The 20950-nt window shown below is 44.6% G+C and overlaps 1 protein-coding gene across 3 annotated transcripts; it reads right to left on the reverse strand.

Annotated features, from left to right (window-relative positions):
• Positions 1–3840: 3840 nt before the first annotated feature.
• On the reverse strand, positions 3841–19525 carry SLC25A47 (solute carrier family 25 member 47). Of its 3 annotated transcripts, XM_031049311.2 has the most exons (7): positions 19426–19486; positions 18292–18344; positions 7142–7185; positions 6784–6855; positions 6340–6522; positions 5046–5319; positions 3841–4297 (listed from the first exon to the last, which is right to left on the reverse strand). In XM_031049311.2, the coding sequence occupies exons 2-7, from the start codon at positions 18332–18334 to the stop codon at positions 4014–4016; spliced, it is 900 nt and encodes a 299-aa protein (XP_030905171.1). In that variant the 5' UTR covers positions 18335–18344; positions 19426–19486; the 3' UTR covers positions 3841–4013. The 3 variants fall into 3 exon arrangements, with proteins under 3 accessions (XP_030905171.1, XP_030905172.1, XP_030905173.1); XM_031049312.2 differs by lacking the exon at positions 18292–18344 and having other exon boundaries at positions 19426–19525; XM_031049313.2 differs by lacking the exon at positions 6340–6522.
• Between the last annotated feature and the right edge of the window lie 1425 nt (positions 19526–20950).

The raw sequence follows: 20950 nt of genomic DNA on the forward strand, positions 1-20950 counted from the left end.
TCAAGGCAAATTTAGTCCTATTGCATGTGTTTCAAACTTGTGCTCAAAATAGCAGTGCTTAGCTTTTGTCTTTACAGTTTACATGTGCTGGCATCACTAATGTCATTGACTTGAATGTATTAAAGTAGATATTTACTGGCAACTGTGTCTTTATAACCCACAGACATAGTATCCACGTGCTAGCAAGTGTTTAACAATTAGTACAAAAGCTGGTTTTTCTAAAGTGGGGGAGCAGTTCTTATAGACAAAAAAAAATAGCTTCTTATTTCCAGTAGTAAATAAACTAATTCTTAGTTACTTTAGACTTTAATGAGGACCTTCCGGTTCTTGCAGTCTTCTCGTGACCATCTTTAAGATATACATGAAAGATTTCTTCTTTAAAATCTTGTATGCAGATTTTTCCTGCAAGATTTCATTAACTATGAATTTATTTAGTTAATTCAGGGAAGGGAAATATGCTGTAGGAGAAACAAACAGTGGTGTTCTATTCTAACTAACTATATGGATTGATTTTATAAGACGACAAAATCTGTTTTGAACATTCTAGAAAAGAAAGTGATAACAAAACTATTTGGTATTTGTTCACTGATCAAGAGCTTTACTCAAGTACCCTGATGAATTCTTACAAACATGCTTCTGAAATGATACAGTTTCTAGTTTCTCAGAGGAGTCTTAGCAAATTCCTAAAGCTGTTGTAATTACAATTCATGTCCCAGAGGTATTTAAAGGTCAAGAGAAGGCAGTCTTCAAAAGTAGGTGTGAAATATCTAAGAATTCCTCAATTTGCTCATATTTTGTTCATCTCACTTTAATAAAAATGTAGATAAAAGTCTATATTAAACTTTTGATTTTACTCTTTTTTTAATCTTTTATTTTAAAAAGTTTTATTTACACATACTCTATTTTTAACCTCTCTTCCTACTCTTTTAGGTGTTGATTTAGTCATCTCATAGATCTGGCCCTTGTTTTTGATGTCCTGTGCCTTTTAAGTAGTGAAATAAGGTGCCTTACAACCCCTCTATCCAGTCCTCCCAGGTGAACTTCAGCTTGCTCCCAGAGCAAGCTAATAAGAGTCAGTTCTCCAGATTAACTGATTGCAAACAAGACTTGATGCTGAATTTCTCTGTGCACAACAGCCATCTCAGAAAAAGGGGAAGGTTGGTTTGACCCATTTACAATGATGCTGCAGTAGGCTTGGCGTAAAGACTAGTACTTAAATGGAATACATGATCCTCCACAATTGCTGTTGTCTGAGAAGCACAGATTCTAAATAGCTTCACATGACTCCTCCACAATCACCAAGAGGCTTCCTGAAACCTACTTGGATATCCCTTAACATTGTCAAAGAAAACAGGAACTATCAGCAACATGAAAACATGAGGCAGAATGTGCCACCTAAAAGAGGCACATTTTCTTCTAAAGAAAATTTTCTTGTTTTCAAGGCAACCAACTTTGTTACTAAAAGAAAACATCTATACAGCAAGTTGCAGTCCCCTACAGCAAAGTAAACCCAACTTCAGCGCAACAAATGTGGTGTCTTCATTCTGTTAGCTGGCCTTCAGATAGCTAGTTTGTAAAAATAAATTGTTCTATGGTTATCAGAGCAGCTGAAGGTCAAGGTAAAATAAATCAGAAAAGAAAACAGTCAAATTCTGAAATCCAAAAGCCAAACACCCAGCTTAGGGGGTGCGTGTGGTGAAGTACATAGTATGTAACTGTGTGTCATGTTAAACAAAAATCAGTTCATGCTTATGTGCCCGTGTTTACAGTACTTTTACAGTCAATTCCTGTACCTGTTGGTAGTTTGTATGAATTAGAGGAGTTCTTGCTCTAAGGCAGGTTGTCACACATATGCTGTATATCTTTTTCCTGTAAAGGGCTGTGAATAGGATGGATTGCAAAGCGGTTACCTTCCTGAAATACACTGCCTGGAGATACAACTCATGTGTAGCATTTGTTCAGGCCACATGAGAACCTACTTTTTTACATGGTGCTTGATACCCTGAGGCTTACAGTTCTGGCTTATGCAGTCATTCCCACTCATTTTTACAATTCATCTGTAATTGCTGTTTCTTTAAACCAGCTCTATTTCAGTTACACCCACAGGAAGAGACATTTTTAGTTATCTGAATGCTTGAGCCAGTTGGGAAAGCTGAGCTACTTTACTTTCAAACCTTGGGCTGACCATGAATGGTATCAAGACTGCCTAGCAGTAAATGGTTGTTTAGTCTGATTTGCAAGCATTCTGTAACTGTCTCTGTTCAAAGGACATGATGCCTGAGAGCAAGGTTGGCTGAGAATAATACAGCTTAAAGGAGTTTGATTTCAGAAAACAACCAGGCAGAGGTGGGACAGCACTCAATGAAATGCATCCCTTGCAGAAAGAGGTGAGGGTAGGAGACCCTGCCTGGTGTTTTAACCCTGCTCTTGGATCAGCTGCAAGATCTGGGTAGACTCAAATTTAATGACTGGTGGATATCATGTCTGTGAGCATGTTTAAAAAGCCAGTTGAAGGCCTAAATCTCAGAATGACAGTTCTGGAGCTTTTTACTGGTCTGTCTGGAGCTGAAGAGGTTCCCTTTATTCTTTCCTAGTAGCACCTGAGATTTTTAAACTTGCTCTAGTACAAGAGCCTTTTTTATACATCCAGGGTAGCTGACAAGTCCTGCTTGCTGCAAATTTGCTGTCAGTGAAGTAAGAGCCATGTTAACTGGTAAAAGTGGCTGTGGGCCAGAAGGGTATCAATCCTGAATGTGAGAACTCCTTTAAAAATACAGGCTTCTTCTTTCCCTGCAAAAAAATGCACCTTCAGCAGAGCCTGACAGAGCCTGAATCCAGTCTGCTCCAGATGGCATCATCTAGGGATTAAAGCAGATACAGAAAATACATGCTGTATCCAGAACCAGGATGAGCAAATAGAAGTGTTTCTGGGTTTAGGGTTTTTATCTTCTGAAGCAATAGCATGGATGTTGTTTTCTTCAAGTGATGTGTTGATGAAGCTTTCTAGCTTTGTGAAAAAGAGCTGCTAGAGAAGTCAGAAATTCTTTCAAAACAAAGCCATAACAAAAAAGCACTTGGCTGCTCCTGACAGCATAGTGTAAAGTGAGAAGAGTATGAACCTTTTAAAAGTTGTACATCTTAATTATACTCTACCACTTTGCAACTTTCCTTTAACTTGCTAAGGCAGAGATGTTATGGCAACCTTCCTTTGAGACGCAAAGAGGTTTTGCATCTCTTCCTACCCAGGATCAGAACAGATTGCCTCCAAAGCTGTGCCAGTGTCTGGAGAGCTGTGGTACTGTCAGCCTGTAGGGTTACCGACGTAGGGCTCAGGGTTGTACAAGGAGAAAATCACATGGCTTATAGGAAACCATGCCTGGCTTCACTTTCAGTGAGGCCATTAGTACAATTATGTAAACAGGACATGTCTGCCACTCATTAAATAATGTCAGGAAAACGCAAGGAGAGTCATGTTTCAGCTGCTACCAAAGGGGTATAATTGTAGAGTACTTTGGGAGAATTATAGCTGCAAAGGAAAAATTGCAGCCTGAAGCACAAACACGCAAGTTACTCAGTGAATGTGATACGGACATTATATGTAAAGAGCACACACTGGAGAGTGTTGAATGTTACACAGACTGCCCCCAACCCTTGCTTTGGTTGTGAGGATCAATTTCTGTGCCAGCAGAAAACAAAAGTAATCCTTTACCAAAATCTCTAATCAGACTAGCAGCCTTTTAGAACATCAATATTTGCAAATGTTTCAAGGGCCTAAGAACTGGATACAGTCTAAATACATTAACAAGATAAAAGGGGGTTGTCTGTAAGTCCAAGGCTCCCTGATGAGTTTGTAATCCTATAAGAATAGGACAAACTGTCAGTCATCCGGCTTTGTGCTGAAATGCCCATGCTTCTTATGCTGCCCGTTAAAGGAGACAGCATTCAGCAGTTGCTTGTGGATGTCGTGTTACAAAAAACAGTCTAAAACACACCTAAGAACAGAGTGGAACAAGCTACTTTTTGTTTAAATAATCTGTACTTCTCAGTACAGCTTCATACGTTACAAACACCACCATGTTCACAGGAAAGGCACGAATGCAGTTTAAACCCAGTCCTTTGAAGAGCACTTTTGCACCCTCCTTTCTCACACTTTCCCTAACACAGTGGACAAGGCCTTTGTACTTGTGCTGATCTGATTCGTCTGTTTGCATCCGTGATTTGATGACATCCATGGGAGTAGCAAATCCCCAGGCCAGGACTCCAGCAAAACCACCAGAAAGCAGCACAACGAGGAAATCTGCAGGAGAGAGAAGGGAGGAGGAGTTAACTCCCAGCCTTGCACTCATGTGCCGACAAGAATCTCAGATTTGCCAACTAGTGTTAACTTCAATGGTTTTCAGCAATTATTTTGTCCAGCTCTTCCAGTTCCAGTGATCTCACATGGACCATGTGCCTCTTGATTTCACAGCATTTTTGCTGTGGTTTGCTCAGCTTGCTTTTGCCTACATGATGCTTTTGACACTGCATGAATTAGATGTGATACAGCCTGAGAGCTGATCACGCTGTCTTCAGATGGATCTACTGATTCTTAAAATTCTTAGGGAGAATTGTCACCTATTTGATATTTTCTCAAAGTGGATAGGGTTTTTTTCAGAGCCAAATCACAACCAGGAAACTGAAGTGCCTTTAATTCTGCACCTGGACTTCTGCACTGATCCTGACCTGTACTCCATGAGGACTCCTGGGAGGTTTGACCATGTTTCATTTCTAGTTCTATGTCCTATTTCTGCATTAGGACGTTTTCCTACCCACATACCAGGCACGAGAGCATGCCATAAATACCCCTCCTGTAGGGGGAGGAGTGGCTGCTGAGGGGCAAGGTCATGCCAGCAAAGTGGCCCTGTAGCACCAAGAAGCAAACAGACCACATCTGTGTGAGATTTTACAGACACTGGATGATTTTTGCTGAGAGCCTGATTTCCCTCTTAGTGTGGTACTAAATAAGCCACTTTTGCAGGTAATGCCAGATGCTTTCTGGTACCTACCTGGTTTATTTTTCCCAGCTGGTGTGAGCCAGTCACACAGAGCAGAATAGGTGAGGAAATATATTGCAGAAGAAAAGCAGTCCCTGCAGAGTAATGCAGAACAGCCCTTGTACAGACCCCCAAAACCTTCCTGCTTGGCGATCACCTTCAGACAGTGCAGAGACCCTTGGTACTTTGGTTTGGAAGCAGACTGGGGAGATGTGATGGAAGGATGTGGGTTCCTCTGAGTCTGCATGCGAACTTTGGCCACTTCACTAGGAGCCATAAACAGAACCTGGAACATCAGAGGATGGTATTTTAACCCTTCACATTTAAACAGTGGTTTGATCCCCCTCCAGCAAATTGCTTGTCTCCCACCTCTTCAGGCAATAGTATTCCCTGAAGCCAGGGAGTTCCAGCCTCCTTCCCTCTATCTGTGCTAAATCCCACCTGGCAGCAGTAGGACATGCATATCTGAGCTGCACTGTGCTGAGTGGAAGGTGAGGCAGAAATCAACAGAAGGTATCATATACCTGTAACAACTTGTCAAACCAGATGGGCATGAAAAGGGGATGTCCTCAGCTATGGGATAGCATACATCAGGACTATCTATCTGTATTTGGAACCAAGGCCATAAAGACTAAAAAAATAGCCTGTGTAGAGTCATTGCCTGCTAGGAAACACCTAGAAACCCGACCACCTGGACTGCTCTGTAAGAGGACTGCCTGTGACTGGGCATGTATCTCTGCCCAGTATGCCACTGGGTCACTGGAGTGAGCTCTGCTGCATTCACAGCACCTGCAGATACTCACAGAAATCCATTTGCTCATGGGAAACTGTTCCTGGGTTCAGCCTCACCTCCCTATCCTGGCATCATGCACATTTACCAGGCAGCATCACTTTTCAGTGATGCCCCACTGAGTTTTGAGTCCTGACAAGGCAGAGCTTATGTACCACCCATTTCTACAGCAACACCGTGCCGGGCTTGTGCTATAGCACACTGAGTTGTCTTGCATACAAACACACCATCAGAGTCACTTTGAAAGTCTGCTGCCCAGGCTCTTTTTGCTTCCTTGTCTGTGCTGCCAAGGCCCATGTTATTCTTAACAACATGCTTTTAAGTGTTTTGGCACTCTAAGCCAAATCCAGCACGAGCTGCACAGCAGGACTCAGCCATGCCTCAGAGCTGACCAGAGAGGGGGCAGAGCATGACCCCCCAAAGCCTCCTCGACAGCAAACGTTCACTGCTTTTCCAGCCTCCTGTGTCTGCTAACAAGATCTCTTGTTGTGCTTTCTCTTCCAACTGTTTACCTACCCGGACAGCACCAGCAGCACCGCCAGCAAGAGAAACATCCAGCTTGGATGGCTTCACATCTGCAACCCCGTATCGCAGCTTGCAGATGCCACAAAGGAAGTTTTTGTACATGCCAAATGAAACAGAAGAGATCACCGATACCGTGAGGACTGATGCAGACATACCTTTGTAAAATCCCCAAATCTAGTTGGAAACAGAGGGGAAAAAAAGCCACTTTTAAGAGGAAATGGCATGGGAAAGCATCTACTGGCCACACACAGCTGAGCCAAAACTTACTCGCATCTTACAGATCATTGACAGAGCTGAGTTTCATCCTGACCCTTCTCCCAAAAAACAATTGTATGTAACTGCTGCCCATTCTTCCCAAACTGGCAGAGGAAGCTCTGTTTATCTCAAACAAGGCATCTATAACTGCTATCAGAAATTCTGATGGGAGGTACTTACTTTTTCTGTCCTGTATGTTTCCTGAACGCAGTGCCATATCCCATTGTAACGCCTCTCAGTCTGAATTCTGACCTAGAAATACAGGGGCAAATTTAAAACGCAGATATCAGATTAAAAAAAATACAATCAACAAATGCCACAGCAGCAAACCAGACAATTAACCATAAAATGGCATCACCAAACAATTAACTTTTTTAATTCTTTAAGAGAAAAACAGCACAACCAAATAAAGTGGAATGTCGACATAACAAAAATGAAAGCATTGTCATGGGAACAGTTGTTTTTTTAAAACAAGGGAGAAAGCAAAGGGCCTATTTGTTTTCAATCAGTAGTCAAGAAATAAAGCTCCAACAAGTACCTTCACTGTGTCCAGCGGATAACCCACTGCTGTGCTTAGACCACCTGAAACAGAGAGTGTACAGGAGATGGTTAACAGCACATGGCACAACAAACTGTTTTCCCATGTCGGAGAAAGGCATTAGGGAAATGACAGAAAAAAGCAGCCTCGGAGCTGCGCTGTGCTTGGCACCAGACCTCTCCTGAGCTCCAGCGCTGACATTGGAGCCAAGAATGGCAGAGCAGAATGCGCAGATTTCTCTGCATGACCAAGGCGAGGAGGAGGAATCCAAGCATCATGGGAAACTTATCAGGAGGAATAACACCACGGTGAAAGCTGGGACTGGGAGAAACGCTGATAGCACTGCTGAAGGAAGGTTAGAGGGATTATTTGTATATTGGACTGGTTTTGTTCCCTCTCCCAGCTTAGGGAGTAACGCATCTTTAGACTATGACCAAGCACCCTCATGTGAGGTGCGGAGCACCCCACTCACACAAGAGGGTCTCTGGAGCAATTTTGGTTCTCCATGATTAACTTGGAAATGTTAGGGAAAAAAAGCAGCTCTCACAAGGCCATCTATAAAAGAGGGATGACCCTCACATGTTACAGGTTCTGAGCAATCTGGAGGTCAGAAGAGGTATTCCTGCTGCCTTCTGCACGCCATGGACTGTATGTGCCCTGGCTCAAGCTTACAAGGCACATCTAGAACCTTGGGTGAGGAATTCACTGGTTACTAGGGTCTGTGGCACCATGCTGGACTAAGCCTCTGGAGCACATCTCATCTCTTGCATGCACCAAACACTGCTTCAGAAAGCAGAACAAGGAGCAAAAGCAAAGGCTGCTGGAGCCCTGGCAGGCTGGTGTGACAACCAGTGGTGCTGGTCTGCGGTGCCCACTGCCCTCCGCTGCTCAGGGCTCAGCAGGATTAAGGGGCAGTGAGGGATTAGTGCTGGCTGTACACAAGGCAGCATGACCCGCACACCTGCTGACCAGGACTCCCCACCTGCAGCAGTGATGGCACGTCCAGCATGTGGGGGGGGGGTCAATCCTCTATTGGCACCCGGTCTTCTTTTGAGACCTTCAAATAGCCACTAAAGTTGGAAACATGTTAATCCCATGAGACAAAGTTGCTGCCTTAATGGCAGATAAGGAGAGTAAAAGAGTTCCAGTGTGGACTTCTCTTGGTCACAGTAGCAAATAAATCACCCACCATTCCTGCCCTTACATCACTGCATGTCCCAGCTCTGGTTTAAATGCATCTTGTATTGCATCTATTGTTGTATTGTATATCAACAGATGATGAAGGGGCTGACCAGCTAACTTCCTCCTAGTACATCAACCACAAAGTCATCTGAGAGGAAATCAGGCTGGAGGATGACAGAGCTACGTCCATGTGAGTTACTCAGATATCAGTTCATATATGATGATATATGAAGTGTATAATAAGCCTTATGGGGAGCCAGGCAAAGATACAGTACACATATGGTGGCTCTGGAAACCAGGTTGGAAACTGCTTCTTATTGAGTCCTTCTTTTAAAACTAAAACATAAAAACCAAGATACCAAAAAGTATGAGTAGCCACGAGCATTTCACAGGGCATGTTCATGCGTGGTTACACGGCAGCTTGAGAGCTCTGGAAGGCTCTACTTTGTTTTGGAAAAAATCAGCAGCTGCTGGTGTGAGTCATGGAGAGACGATCCCCAGGTGCATTACTCAGGAGAAAACAACCAACAGGATCTTGCTCGCAGAAAAGTGAGGTTTATTCTTCAAAAATCTCTATCAAATCTGCTACCAGATAAACATCAATGAAGATGAAGAATGGGTCCACCTTCTGTATTTCAAAACTAAAATGAGATCAGGCTGGAAGAGAGATAGTGAGGGGGAATATACCAGCAGAATAATAGGGCTGGAAGGAGCAATGCCTTTGATCCAAGCAGAGAGTGACAATTCAGAGTCACCCAGGGCCACCTGCACTGTTCAGGATTCCTGGCCATTGGGCAGAGGCAGCCCGCAAATGTGGACCCTGCCAGCCAGGGAAGAGCAGCACATAAGTCACTGTCAGTGTGACAGCACTGACCTCAAAGGTGCAGTGTTCTGGCCCAAGCACCCTGTCCCAGACAGAAGGATTTGGCATCGCATCAGCTTCAGCCTTCCTCAACCTTAGAGGCAGTGGCTGTGAGCTGACCAGACATTAGTGACACAGGGTCACTATGAGCCTCCCACAGCTCAGCCCTGGCTTGCCCCACAGGCTCAAGAGCCTTGGCTTGTGAACATCAGGAACCAGGGCTGATTGGGTCAGCCTTTGACAAAAAGTTGTGAATACTCCATCCTTGGTGGTGTTCAAGGCCAGGTTGGACAGAGCCTTGGATGACATGGTTTAGTGTGAGGTGTCCCTGCCCATGGCAGAGATTTGGAATTGAATGATCTTAAGGTTCTTTCCAACCCTAACTGTTGGATGATTCTGTGATTCTAAGTGCCCTCCCTTCTGGAGAAATTGCCCAGTTCACAAGCTAAGCTGCAGAGACAACAGCAACATAGAAAAAATAAAGGTTTGCCCCAAACCAGCCTGTTTCCCATTGCTTCTCAGTCCTAAGGGCTTCCATGTGGATTGGTTCCAGCAACAATCAAGCTCCTCTTGAGAGGAGGCCATAAAGATAAGTTTTTCACTGCTGCCACCAAAGTAGGGATGTGAGCCCCCCAAACCTCTAAACAACCACAGCCTGCCATGAGCCAAACTCCGTAAGAGCCAAAGCACTCAGCAGTTAAGTTGTCAGAGCTGAGGAGCTCAGCCAAGTCCATCAAAGGCCAAGGAAGGGCTCTGCACAGTGTCACACAGTATAAATAGCCCAGGACGAAGATAGTATGACCCACACATGCCCTGTTTGCACAGCAGAATCGAGTAAGACCAGCAATGTATAGCATGCATATTGGGGAAGGTTCCTGTGGAACTCCTGCTGAGTAATGCTGCACAAACTGTGACAAAAATAACTATCAAGATCAGGTGAATGATCTTTCTGGGGTTTAGTGAGCTATTTTTTATGCCTACTTTATCTGAGTTGTTCTCAGGTATTGTTCAGAGGTTGTGGAATCCCCTACACACACAGAGCACAGGTACAAAACTCAGCTACTCACAGTCTCTTCATGAATCAGCTGGCTTGAACCAGGCAATTCAAATAAGAAGGGATCCTGGGATGGTGACCACCCCAATGGCAAGCAGCAGAGAGCAAACAGCAGCCCAGTAGGCTGCCACAGCTCCCAGCTTTTGGCAACCCCCTGGCTGAGAGACCCATGGAGAAGCAGGGATAATGGTCCATATGCTGGATGGGTAGACAACAACTTACAAAGATCTGTGAAGAGCTGGGAACATAAGAAGTGCTCCATACCCTAAGCAAGCTGAACTCCATCCAGTAATATGACCCTGGCAATGTCCAGCAGAAGCTGCTTTAGTTGCTTGGACAGGACACCATGTGCCCTCCATAAGTGGACTATTTTATCTATCCTTGAACTGCATGTGACTGGGTATGTAACCCTGCAGCAAGATGTAGAGAAGCCTGGGCATGCTACAGACCCTGCTGCTCTAAAACCACTGGGTAAATGTCAGTTTCCCCTTCCCAATTCTTTGCACCTGGCATAAGGGTTAAGTCATCTCCTAGTCATAAATAGCCCTAATCATCAATACACACCACCTGTCATGGCTCAGGCTGCTGCCACAGCAGGGCTAGAAAATACATGACATCATAAGAAAAATTGAATTGGAAAGGATCTCTTGAGGCTTCTAGTTCAATCTCCTGCTCAGCTTTACTGGCCAAGGAGGATACCCTTACAGATTAGTTGCTTTCTGCGACATGCAGCCCCATTTGGTGATTATTGAAAGTTTCTGCAGTCATTAAGCATGTTTCTTTCATGGGTTTTTTCCCATCTGGAGTCACAGCAGGTCACTGTTTCCTGGCTGAAGATGCTGAGGTTATCACACGGCCACAGAAGCGACAGCTCTGTGGAGGAGATGCAATATTTGTGCACGTGCCTGAGCCAGGCTGGATAGTTACATGGGATTAAAACAAGCAGCATCTCTGCCATTCATCAGAGGTGCTTAAGCCACACTTTCTCTAAAACACTCTGAAAACAGGCCAAGGTCACAATAATGTAATTTACTAAACAGAAACTCTGTTATTATCTGTGTTGCCTCTTGAGCTGTTTGATGCACTTCAGCTGCACCTGTAGCCCTTATAGGAACATGAAAACTGCTTCAGCTCTAACATAAGCCATTAAATAAGCTCAGCACCAAAAACATCCCAGTTCTTGCAGAAAAGCTGTCCCACCCCAGGAAGCTGTCTCATGGTGAGGTAGGGACCATGGCCCTAAAACCCTGCCCAGGTACCTCACACATGTTTATGTGCAAGCTGCCAGCAGGGATCAGTACGCCTGAAAACACCTCTGTCTGCCAGAGGAAAGTTGCATTAACCCTCTTAGAAAAGCCATGATCTGACACAAATGACAGGATGGAAAATCTTTCTCTCTGACATCCTGAGATCAGTAAAGTGCCTTAAAACATGCAAAGACATTTCTGGTCCTCACTGGAGCTCCCCAGCCTGCATCCTCCCAGGCTGAACCTGTTTCCAGGGCACCCATGGGAGATGCTTGCTGCATGGCTGGGTATCACACAATGCCAGTGCCAGGATGGGGGACACCACACAAACCATGGCTTTGCATGGAAGTGGGGACAGAATGCTCTGGTAAGCTGTCACTTTGAAACTGTGTTTTCAGCTTTCCACATTCTCTTGCAAAACAAGATTATCCTTCTGTGACCCAGCTCCAACTGTGCCCACAAAAGCAAAGGAGTCTAAACAGCAAATGCAATCGTCACTGCCCCACCATTAACATGAAGTCTCAGAGGAGTTTTGCTGAATCCCCCCAGGATGGGCATGCAGTTGCCAGCCCCAGCACAGGGTTTCCATCTCCACTAAGTGCTCTGAAGTCAGTAAGGAAAGAGGAAGAGAAAGGGAAGCTGTCATGGAGTGGCTGACTGTATCTCCCTCTCCCATGAAAGGCTGTTGTCAAGCAGGGTCCCCCAGTACCCCAGGAAAGTCAACAGCCCAAGCAGTAGGCACTTACAGGGCTGGATGCTGCTGAGGCACCAGACCTTGCCCCACTTGCACATTTTGGGTGATGAGCAGTAAGGGGCTGCAGGGTAAAACTCATCATGGTGCTTCCCAGGAAATGCACATCTGCACCAGGACCACAGACTGCTGTTCCTGGTGAGGGAAACTGCCAAATTCCTGCTGAGCTCAAAGTGAGATCAGACATCCAGGGTTGGACTGGGTGTCTCAGGTTTACCTGGCCTTTCTGTCAGCAATACCAAGGCTCTTGTGTCGGTAGTTGATACTGCACTAATCTGACAAGATTTCAAAAAGAAATTAAGCCAGTGGCTACATTTTGTTGTTTAAAGCAGAGCTGGATTTGAGCAGCACATGCTCTGAAACTGGCTGGAATGAAAACACACTTTTCTCCTTTTACTTTTTTTATTTACAGCTAACCCACTTTCTCCCAGATTGAAGCCTGCTCTGCAGCATGCCTGCACTGACACTACCATCACAACTGCAAACACATCTTAACCCAAAATAATGCAAAGGTCATTCATTCAGACCATCTTCACTGCAACAAAACCATGCTTCCCCCCCTGCTATCCCACAGCTGCCATCCTCAGCTTTCCAGAGCCACAACCAGCACCCCCAAGCATCAAACACATGAGGTTTTGCTCTCCAGACAGTACTAGTCCATCTGTATCTGCACACAACATGTTCCACTTTGTCTCTTCCAGAGTTTTGCCCTGCCCCACTGCAATTAGACTGGAGGAGACTGCAGGGTGATGACCTCAGCTGACCAAACTGCAGCACTGCCTCTCCAGTGGCTCTGTGAACCTGCTTGGATGACATTTTCCATTTAGTAAAGAATGCACTTTTAACAAGCAGCCCCCATTGAAAGACTCTCAGCTCTGCCAATGAGACCTGCCCATTAGCTGGACAAGAAGGAAACACAGCAATCTGCTTTCATCAACAAGCACTACTTACGTATTTACCTCCAATGGCCCCGGCAATGAAATCCATCCAGACTGACTCTGCTGCCTTAATTATCCTGATTAAGCGTTAGGGAGGTAGAAGAAAGGAGGATACCGGTTCAGTCTTTCCAGAGCCCCGCAGGTCCTTCGGGCAGAGTGATTTGGAATATGAGTCCCTTTACTACTGTCTTCTCTTGCCTCTAGGGATTGCGAGCCTTGTGGCTATTTGATGAATTTGTACACTGGAGGCAGAGAGGGGAAGCCTGGAGCTGTTCCAGGAACACTGAATAAGTAATCCTGTGAAGCCCTGCAACACTGTGCCAGAGCTGCTGTTCCCAGTGCCCTTCTGCTTGGAAAATCACGAGGGGTGGTGCCTTGCAGGATAAAGCTGGATGTGAAGGGACTGTTCCCCATTGTACTTATTAACCCTAGAAGACAGTCTTGCATGCTTGTTTGCCAGAAGTCACTCTTGCCCTGTGCATGGAGAAGTGACATGTGTGGCTGGATATGGGACACTTCCCCCATCCTATCCCACCCTTCCTCCTTCAGATGGAGCACACTCCTTTCCTATCAATGAAAATTCCTCGTGCCCTTCCTAAGGAATTTTCCTTGGGTTTCTTAACCCACAGAGCTGACCGTAAACCTCTACCAAGTTCCCCAATGAATTACTACCTGCTCATTGTGTATACATGTGGTGAAGCCCAGAAATTAATCCAACCACATACAATGTGCTTGTTTCCTTTTCAGACTGCAGGGTAGTTCCAGTTTTCCCAGCCCCTGGAGGAGCTTTGCTTCTTCACTTCTTGCTCAGTCTCCCATCCCCCTTTCCAGTGTCAGTTCCTTGCTGAGTTCAGTGGCGGAGCAGGAATCACAATTGCTGCTGCCCACACTCCACTGTTTTACCCCACAGGGGAGATAGGAGGTGGATTTTGCCAGGAGTCTGGTCCAGAACCTATTTTTTTCTTCCTAATTTACACTCAGCACAGGGCGGTGCTCTCAGCAGGGGACATAGAGAAGCACAGAGACCTGCTAGTCAAGAGCTCAAGATAATGCCATATTGCTTATTTCTGCGCAACAGCCACATACCAGAGGGTTGCTGCATCTACATGGGAGAGGTGAAGTTTTATCCCCATTGAACCTGGAAACCAAAGTCCTCATGCACTGAGGGGCTTGCCAAGCTGTGACCTGAATTGTACTCCTCTTGAACAGGTTTCCCTGGGCCAGAGCCAAGGCTCGCTGGCAGGAAAGGGAAAAGAAAATTTCACAGCTAATCCACCCCAGGCTGGCTGCAGAGGGGAGCTGAGGACTTTGGTCCACGATGCTCTCCTGCGCATTTCACAAGAGCCGATTTCTCAGTGAGGTACCTATTTGAGATAGGCTGATGTGTCAACGACTTACAGCACAGCTCATTGCGAGGCCTCAGAGTTTCTGGGAACTGAAAATTAAAGGATTTTAGAAACTTGGTTCCCATAATTTCTTACATGTGCTTCCCTGAACGTTTTCTGTGCATGAGAGAACAGTTTATTCCAGTGTAACATCATGCAAGGACAGCAAAAACTTCAAACCAGAAGTAAAATATTACCTAGAGAGGTAGCAATGTGTCTGCTAAAACACACTGGGTTACTCAGTAGCCCCTCCTTGTTACACCTGGTGACCCCAGGGCAGTTTTTAATGGTTCATCAACAGCGCACACATGCCAAGTGCAGGGAAAGGTGACATTTCCGCTTCTCCAGCCATCCATTCCCAACTGCTGTCCTTGTGGGACCTTTCGAGCAGCAGGATCAGCCGTGGCACCTGCTGTGTCAGTGACACTTGGGGACAAGAACACAACTCTCCCGTGGAGGGGCTTCCCGGGAGCCTTTAGCCTCCTGGTTCCTGCAGGGATTGAGGAACCTGCCAAGCTGTGCTAGCCCACCCCGCAGCAGCCACTGCTGCCTTCTGATCACTGACACCACTGTTTAATATGACTTTTCTGGGAGCTGCTTCCAGGCAAAGTGAAGAAATCTATTATAATCCCAACAGGAAAGAGTCACCATGTGTTCCCTCCCTTCACGTGGCCAGGGTGTCATGCTGGGGGGAGGATTTTTGTATGTATTCCATAGAAAAGATTGCTTTCTTGCACTGATGCAATATCAGCAAGAAAATAGAGACTGGCTGTCACGTCACACTGTCTCACTGGAGTGTCAGTAGTTCCCATGAAATGTCACAAGACCAACCAAAATGCCTACCTTCTTTAGCTGAGCTGAGGAGCTCAAAGGGGGTCTTCCTCACAAAACCTTCTGAGATAGTAAAACAAACAATCAACACAGCCCAGAACCTTCTCTTTGCAACAGAAAATTAACTCTTTTTAGTATTTTAACTTTCATTCACACTGCTTCTATCAAAATGTTAGCTTGCTTTATATAGCACAAAGATGACTTCAGATTCAAGCATTTTGATAACATTCTGATAATGGTTTCTGATACTAAGGTATACCAGGAGAAGTCCCATTTTCCACTTGACTGGATTTGCTCTGTAAATAAAGGCTGTTCATAAGGCAGACATTTGAAAGAAGAATATCTTGGGGCTTGAGATATTTCACCTTGTCCCATAAAGGTGTCACTGGGGACAGCCAGCTCTGGAGGAATGCACATAACACAGCTACTTCAGGGACATTTGCCTTGACAGGGCTTAGCAGGGTAACACGAGCCTCAGACAAACATAGTGGTCACTGCTGTAGTCTCCAGTCTTTATTCCTGGTGTCTGGCCAGGACTTGGACTTGTGTGACCTGATCTGACCAGCCTGGCTGCCATGCGATGGCGGTGAGGGCAGAGCCTTCTGGAAAAGGAGCCCAGTGCAAGTGTTGAAGTGTTCACACACAAGCAAGTACAGAGAAGGTGTAATGTGGCATGAGGGAAAAGCTGTCTGAGAAATTAAACCTGTGTTACTGCGTTCACTGCTGCTCGCTGGCATGCCCCAGACAGTACAAACCAACTCCCCGCTAAAGAGAGAGATCCTCAAGGCAGCCTTCCTTGACAGGAGTCCTCCTAAAGATGTGAAGTCCTTGAGGTCTCACTGTTCTTCATGCTTTGCAGAAGGAGCTTCCTCCTTTACCCCCTCCTCTCCAGCTTTCAGAGATATACCGGCTCTCTGATACCAGCCTCATTAGAAACACTTCCCAGAATCAAGCCCCCTGGTGCCACAGGTCAGCAGAGAGAGCCCAAAAAATCCAGCCCAAAGAAATACTGAAATATCAGGAATATCTTCAAGACGATTCAAATATGAGTTGTTCCTGTCAGTCTTTGACACAATGTCCAAGGACTGAGAGATCACTGCTAGTCCAGCTTGCAAAGAAAAGCTATCACGTCTATGCAGGGTGTCCCTGCTCATGGCAGAGGGGTTGGAACTTGATGATCTTGAGGTTCTTTCCAACCCAAACCATGCTATGATTCTGTGACGAACAGAAGTTCCTGGTCCCAACCCAGGAGGTCATCTCAAAGCGTGCCCTGGGAAATAACACACAAAACACATGCTTTGAGCCTCCACAAGGTATAGTACTCCAATAAAAAGACCTCACAAATCCTTTCCTCCCATACCAAACTGTTTAAGAGTGATTTGTTCAAAATGGCTGAATTTCATAGGGGATTTTGGGGAAGCAGACTGTGGAAGGTGTTATCAGATGAAAGAAATACAAACATATGATACAAAGCAATCTGCTATACAAAGCAATCTGCCAGAAATTATGAACCTAAGTCATAGAGAAGTGAGGAAAGCCTTCATTTTGCACAGTGCATGATGGATGAAACATTCCATTTGCTTCACAGGAGGAGGCAGCTTTCTGCCCACCCAGGCAGAGAGAACTGCTCCACATCTACAGGAGCAGCATGTTTAAAGGACAGATTAAAGTATGTGGAGCAAAAGTAAATGGGAAGAGAGAGACTTTAGGTTTGTAATCATGTTAAATAACATCTTCTAGGTGAGACAAAAAACAGGGGCATCCCTTTACCCCTCTCCTTCGATAGCTCACTCCCAGGACATCTCAAACTCCACTCATCCTGCAAAGCCTGTCCTCTTCCGACTGCAACCACCTGATAGCTTGACAAGCCAGATTTCCTGCCGTGATTTGCTGCCATAATGTGCTGCATTCTCTATTGCCCCTGTGCTATGTGGTACCACACTTACATGCATACCCATTAGCTCCCTTCTAGTTTATTTATTATACATAAATCCTTGACTGAAAAGGCTGTTCAAACAGTGTTACCCTGCTACGTCACGGGGCTGTTTTCACATTGTGGAACAGGAAGGAGTGACACCAGTAGTGCTGAGCTGGCAAAGCCTGGCACTTGGCTTGTGTGGTGGTGGGTGGAAAGGGGGTGGAACTGCCTGGCTCCAGCTGTAGTGTGGATTTTCAAATCAAAACACCTCACTGTCCTTTACCTCAGGTACTAATGAAAAATCACTAATTCCAAGGACTCAAACATTTGCAGCAGGAATTTCACAGCAAAACAAACAAAACTGTTAAGGAAACTGTTCTGTGCATCAGCAGCTGCATCACTTTTAACCAGTTATAAGTGATGAGTGACTTCACTTCTTGAAAGCTGATAGAAGGTTGTAACATTTCTACATGCATTTCCAAGGGAAGGGAAAATTATACATTTCCAAGAGGGCTGAAGAAGATTGCAGTAATTTAAGAAATGACACAGATTTTCTGGCTTTGGGCAAGTCACTCAATCTCTCTATACCTAATCTCCTCAGCACAGTGGTGTATGTCCACTGCCATGAAGTCACTGCAAGGATTCAGGCACTTCTTAGAAAGCCAGAAGTCTCTGGTAATAAATCATGGGAAAAGTTAGAAGTAGCAAGATTAGCACCCACCCTACATGAACACCCATGTGAATCTATCTCTCTATATGTACATATATATATTAAAAATAGCATTGCTGTCCTGGTTCTTTTAAAATGTTATATAAATCTTCCCTCTAAATCCTGATCTTTACAGTAAGAAAGAGGAAATGTGACAGTTCATGCACCACTGCAGTCAACTCTGGGGAAGTTTTTATGCCAAGTAACACTGCTAGCACTTTGGAATGACTCCTGGCTGGGATGGAACAAGGCGATTTCAGGACAGCTACTGACCTTCCAATTGCACTTTGAGCTTCTTTTCCAACCTCTTGCACATTTTCTGCACTCTGATGAATAGAACACATAGTCAATGACCTTGGAGGGCCAGGAGCAGAGGGAGGCACTTGCCTTCCTGGCCTCCTCCTCTCCACCAAGCAATAATATACTCTTTATTATGATATTAATGTACATCTCTCAACCTTTTCAGCAGGGATAGTTCAGGCATTAGGCAGTAAAACATAGCTGTTGTGGTAAGAACAGTGACAAGTCCCAAATCCACTGATAATGTTGTTCAATATCAGTGCTCTCTCCAGAGGCTATGTTTCTGTATCTTTTTCTCAATATTCTCAAACTATGTCTCACTTAGATCTCTGCTATACACTGGTAAAAATGTATGAGATAATACATCATTATGACTAGCTGACAGTTTTTCTTCCCTTTGGAAGTAGCAGATTTGATTTAATTTAGTAACCTCAGAGCTATTTGGAAATTTGGAAGAAAACTCACCTCTAGAACTATAAAGCATTATTAGTTAGGACTTTGCTATCGGCTGCTAAAATCACATGGGAAAGATTGTTATAAATATACTTAACTGGCAAACCTGCACCAATGAGTTTGAAAGAGAGAACTTTTTCTAAATACCAGGATTATTGTAAGCTTATGTTAAGAGGGGATATACACAAAAGAATTCAAGACTTTTTATCTTGCAGGAGTGGAAAACAAGTGAAATTACACTGAGTTAATTAATGCATTCAAGCAAAACAAAAGCATCTCCCTTAGAAATTCTGCTACAAAGCAAGTTTAATGCCGGAGGAGATCCCCATTTCGGGGGGGGGGGAGCGGGGGGGGGGGGCAAAGACCTGCTGATATGGATGCTAGCTTGATCATCGCTAATTCAGAGATCTCTGCTGTAAATCTTTGTAAGCAGTGTGCACTGTCCTAGTGGAAATAAAGACCCATTCCATCAGCAGGTGTTCAATCCTGTGCTTCCAATATTAACCTGACATTTTTCATTGGCTTGAGATGGAGAAAAATTTAGGTTCCTCTCGTCTTTTCAGAAGCACCCTCAGCATTAGCAAAGAATACCCAGATACCAGTACTAACAGTACTAGTCTCCAAGTAAAATATGAAGCTCATGGCCTCACTTACCACTCTTGTCTTTTCCCTAGTGTTAGTTCAGGAGCTGTATGAGCACCCATCTCGCAGAGTAGTTGAGACGTTTCTGCAAAGGCACATTAGTCATTCTGCTAAACCTGTTCTTTCAGTTTCTAAGAAGTGGGTGCCTTTTCTGTGTGACTAATGCAACAATAAACATACTCCACATGACAGCTGAAAGCCTACATGTGACCCAGCAGGAAGCTGCCTTGAAGACAGGCCAGGATATTAAAAATATGTGTGTATACATAAACCTTAGTGGCATTGCTTCACAACATATTCCTGCTTTTTTTTCTGCTATCTCTCCTCATTCATTACCAACTGGTGCATCATACTCTGTGTCTGCACTGTTGATTTACTTAGCATTTAGATTCAGTTGGAGACCTGGTTCCCCAGTCATTGACTTTGCATGTGGATACAAACTGTGCCAGAGCATTTGAAGTACATGGCATTGAAGATATATTTGTATAGCCGTTGGCAATGAAAAACAATTTGCTTCACAGATATGTTCCTGTAAGAACAAGGTGGCTTAAAAACAAAGACAGGAGGCAGGCAGAGGAGGCTGCCCTCCTACCTCTGCCTCCTCTTTTCCTACGTCAAGTCAGTTTTACCAGTTTTCTTATGGAGAAAACGAGCATATGTGTACATTTTTCCTTAGAAGCAGCCTGAGGCTGAGGCTATATTGTCTGTAAATCTTGACTGGAATAATACCATAAAAATACCAGCTACTGAGTTTTTATCTTCCTTTTCTGAATTACTTCCCAGTAGTTTTTGTTCACTGTCACCAGTCACAAGTTCATTTGATGAGTGACTGAGTAATGTGTGGAGGGAGAGATGCATAAAGTTGCTGAGCTGATAGATAGTTACTAATTCAGGTAACTGGACTCGGTTCCCACCCACTTATCTCAGCGTGCCTCTTTGTGGTCTCTGGCATCTTAAAACTGTGCTGCTAAGTAGCTTAGCATTTGGGTGCTGATGAATATCTGCTCTCTGTATCGTTGACTGCATGTACATGCACTTTTCTGGTCTTCCCCAAGGAAGGCCAGCAGCAAAGAAACTCATTCCACCTGCAGCAAGCAAAAGAGGACATAGTCCTCATAATATTTCAGGTACTTTGGACTTAGTTCCTTTCCCCAAACATACATAAAAACCGATTATCATGTCTAAGCCATCATAGTACTAGAACAGGTAAGAGAATAAAGATGGGACCTATGATAAGAGAAGCCAAGATCAGCATAGGGTTGTGTTTGTGCAGGTCTGCTCTCTCCAGCCTATTTGCTGGCTGCTTAAAAAAAAAACACAACAGAAAATGCAAAGACTCAGCAGTTTAGTGAACAGAACTCGAAGTATATATGATCTTTGAAATTAAAGATAATGCCAAGGAAAGGGCTTTGGACTAAATGCCTGTAGTGTTTCCTACACTCCCAACTCCCTTTCCCAGGTTTCTGTTAGGGCTCACCTTTTCCCAGACCTGGGTGCCATCAAGGACAACAGACAACCAACAGACTCACTTCTTGCC

The sequence above is a fragment of the Melopsittacus undulatus genome, chromosome 4, assembly GCF_012275295.1.
Source record: "Melopsittacus undulatus isolate bMelUnd1 chromosome 4, bMelUnd1.mat.Z, whole genome shotgun sequence".
Taxonomy (NCBI): domain Eukaryota; kingdom Metazoa; phylum Chordata; class Aves; order Psittaciformes; family Psittaculidae; genus Melopsittacus; species Melopsittacus undulatus.

What these genes read in the sequence shown, in the direction of transcription:
- SLC25A47 (XM_031049311.2), bottom strand. Translation starts at nt 18,334, where the DNA reads ATGTGCAAGAGGTTGGAAAAGAAGCTCAAAGTGCAATTGGAAG. An exon ending in AAACATACAGGACAGAAAAA is followed by an intron (nt 6,523 to 6,783) that starts GTAAGTACCTCC and finishes GTTTCCAACTAG; the next exon opens with ATTTGGGGATTTTACAAAGG. An exon ending in AGCTGGGAAAAATAAACCAG is followed by an intron (nt 4,298 to 5,045) that starts GTAGGTACCAGA and finishes TCTCTCCTGCAG; the next exon opens with ATTTCCTCGTTGTGCTGCTT.